At 45.1% G+C, this 3,201-nt stretch overlaps 1 protein-coding gene across 1 annotated transcript; it reads right to left on the bottom strand.

The window, feature by feature from the left end:
• Positions 1-308: 308 nt before the first annotated feature.
• LOC145064133 (uncharacterized) lies at positions 309-809 on the bottom strand. Its single transcript, XM_079011642.1, has one exon. The coding sequence runs from the start codon at positions 807-809 to the stop codon at positions 309-311; it is 501 nt and encodes a 166-aa protein (XP_078867768.1).
• Between the last annotated feature and the right edge of the window lie 2,392 nt (positions 810-3,201).

The following is a 3,201-nucleotide window of genomic DNA, read 5'->3' as shown; positions in this document are numbered from 1 at the left end:
GACCATGAGTCTGCAGATGGAAAGATGTGTTGAAATAGAGACAAGTACCCAACTCATCATGGAACCTCTTCCAAAACCTGGACATAAACTGGACATCTCTGTAAGAAACCACTGATAGCGGCACCCCAAGGTGTACCAAAACCTCCCTGATGTAAATCTTGGCCAAATTTTTTTGCATAAATACTCTCCTGAATCGGGATAAAATGCGCGCTCTTGGTCAAATGATCCACGATGACTCAAATTGAATCTACACTACGTGCAGTCATGGGTAGTTTTGTGATAAAATCCATGGTAATATCACCTTATTTTCAAACGGGAATCTCCAATAGCTTCATCTTGTGGTGAGGTCGCTGGTGCTCAGCCTTTACTTTTCTACAAGTCAAGCACCGCTCCAAATACCATTCCACATCCCTGGGATGGATGGAGATCCTCAAATTATATTTCTCGGGATCCATATACATCTTCTTCGCCTCAGGATGGATGGAGAACCTCGAATTGTGTGCTTCCTCCATCAGAATCTGGTGTACACCACCCCAATACAGAACCCAAACTCGTTGATGAAGACTCAACGATCCATGACTATCATAATCAAAAGAAGCCACATGAACCACAATGTGCTCACTCTTTCGGTGCTCTTCGTTCATAGTCTCGACCTGTGCCTCACGAATCTGCTCCAACAACAGAGTAATCACGGTCATCCTCAAACTTATGTCTACGATCGGAGCCATAACCTCCTTGCGGCTAAGAGCATCAACCACCACATTGTCTTTCCTCGGGTGGTAAAGCATCTCACAATCATAATTCTTCATCACATCCAACCATCGACGCTACCTCACGTTCAAATTTGGCTGATCCATCAAATACTTCAGGATCTTCTGATCCGTGTAAATAGTACAACGGGCCCCTTAGTTGTAATGCTGCAAAATCTTAAGGGAAAAAACCATGGCCCACAACTCCAAATCATGTGTTGGATAATTTGCCTCATGAGGGTTCAACGGCCTCAAAGTGTAACTGATCACACGACCCCTCTACATTAACACTACCCTTAATCGTGTAATCGAAACATCACAGTAGAGCTTGAAATCATCAACGCCCTCTGGTAGGGTTCGAATCGGCGCCTCACACATCCATTGTCTCGAAGTCTCAAAAGATGTCTGTTGCTCAGGTCCCCAATGAAATGTAACTGTCTTCTTGGTCAATCGAGTCAAAGGAACAGCTATCTTGGAGAAATCTTGGATGAATCTTCGATAATAACCCACCAAACCAAGAAAACTTTGAATCTCAGATGGAGACCTCAGAACCTCCCAGTACATCACAACCTCGAACTTAGCCGAATCGACCAGAATACCCTTCTGGTTGACAAGGTGCCCTAGAAACTACACCTCACACAACCATAACTCACACTTCGAGAACTTTGTGAAAGGTCTCTCCATCCTCAAAGTCTCCATCACTTTCCTCAAGTACTCCTCGTGTTGTTCCCGAGTCTTGGAAAAACCAAGATATCATCGATGAAAACAATCACAGACCAATCCAGCATCAGTCTACACACGAGGTTCATAAGATCCATGAATGCAGCTGGAGAATTGATGAGCCCAAAAGGCATCACCACGAACTCGTAATGACCATAATGAGTCCGGAAGGTTGTCTTCTGCACATCCTCATCCTTTACCCGCATTTGATGATAACCCGATCGCAAATCAATCTTGGAGAACCAAGATTCACCTTGAAGCTGGTCAAAAATATCATCAATTCTCAAGAGTGGATAACAGTTCTACATTGTTACCTTATTCAGCTCCAGGTAGTTGATCCATATACGATGTGACCTATCCTTCTTCTTCACGAACAAGATCAGCACTCCCCAAGGTGAACTGCTCGCTCGAATAAATCCGTTGTCTAACAGCTCTTGTAGCTGTATATAAAACTCCTGCATCTCAGGAGGATCCAACCGATATCATGCTTTGGCTATCGGAGCCACACTCGAAACTAGATGAATCCTGAACTCAACCTGGCTCTACGAAGGCACCCCGAGCAAATCCTGTGGAAACACATTAGGGTAGTCCCACACAATCGGCACATCATCCATGGTCGCCTTACCCTTATCCCGGGTATCCATGACAAAGGCGACATAACCAGAACAACCCTGCTGGAAATAGCGTCTGGCCCTCGCTGCTGAACAGGAAATCGACCCATGTTGAGATCTCACCCCATGTACCATTAACTCTTCCCCACTCGAGGTCTGAACCCCTACTAATTGTTTCTCACAATCGATCACTAACCCATTAGGGCTCAATCAATCCATGCTCATGATAACCTTGTTCCCACACAACGAAATAGGAACCAAATCCACCAAATACTGCTCACTGAACAACTAAAGAATACAATCCTGATGAACTCTCGCAACCCGATCAGACCTATCATCAGCAATCTCAACATCAAGTGGAAAATCTAGCTCCCCCGGAGCTCTAGCAAATCTCTTCCTAACCGCAACTCATACAAAATATCGGGTAGCCCTCGAATGAAACAATAAAAATGCAGAAATACCGTTCACAAGGAACAGACCTAAAATAAAACACATAAATATAAGCAGCAAATCAATATAACTAAACTGATAAGGAAATGATACATACCCATTACCACATCTGGAGCTGTGTGAGCCTCCTCGGATATCAACTGGAAAGCCCCGCTCTTCACCACAGGTGCATCTGCCCGACTCTGGCGGTCGTCAGTAATCGGAAGAGTGGTAGGAGCGGGTGTTGACACCGGTCCTGCTGCAGCGAAACTCGTACAATGGGACTTCTTGTGTCCCCTCTGATTGTAATGAAAGTAAATCAGATCCGACATCGGGGTGCTGGTGGTAGCAGTACAATCTCTACTAATATGACTAGTCCACCCGCACTTGAAGTAGCCAGAACCACGTACCCTGTACACCCCCTCGTATACCTTGACACACTTTCCACAATGCTACGAACCTGATGGCCTCTCGATCTAGAATCAGATACCTTGTGCCTCTTGTCCGAACCCTCAGCACTCGGCACATACTTAGAATTCCTCTTCTTCTCCATCTGAAGATCAATCTCCCTCTCCCTGGCTCGTGCAATCATATCCTCCAGCGTCTTGCAGTTGGATTCTCTAACAAACTGTCAAATTTCATTCTTCAACATCTCATCATACTGGGCCTTCTTTATCTCCTCGTCTGCAACA

The sequence above is a fragment of the Lactuca serriola genome, chromosome 7, assembly GCF_051521515.1.
Source record: "Lactuca serriola cultivar US96UC23 chromosome 7, Lser_US96UC23_V15, whole genome shotgun sequence".
NCBI classification, from domain to species: Eukaryota; Viridiplantae; Streptophyta; class Magnoliopsida; order Asterales; family Asteraceae; genus Lactuca; species Lactuca serriola.
This window is presented reverse-complemented; position numbering and strand designations above follow the sequence as displayed.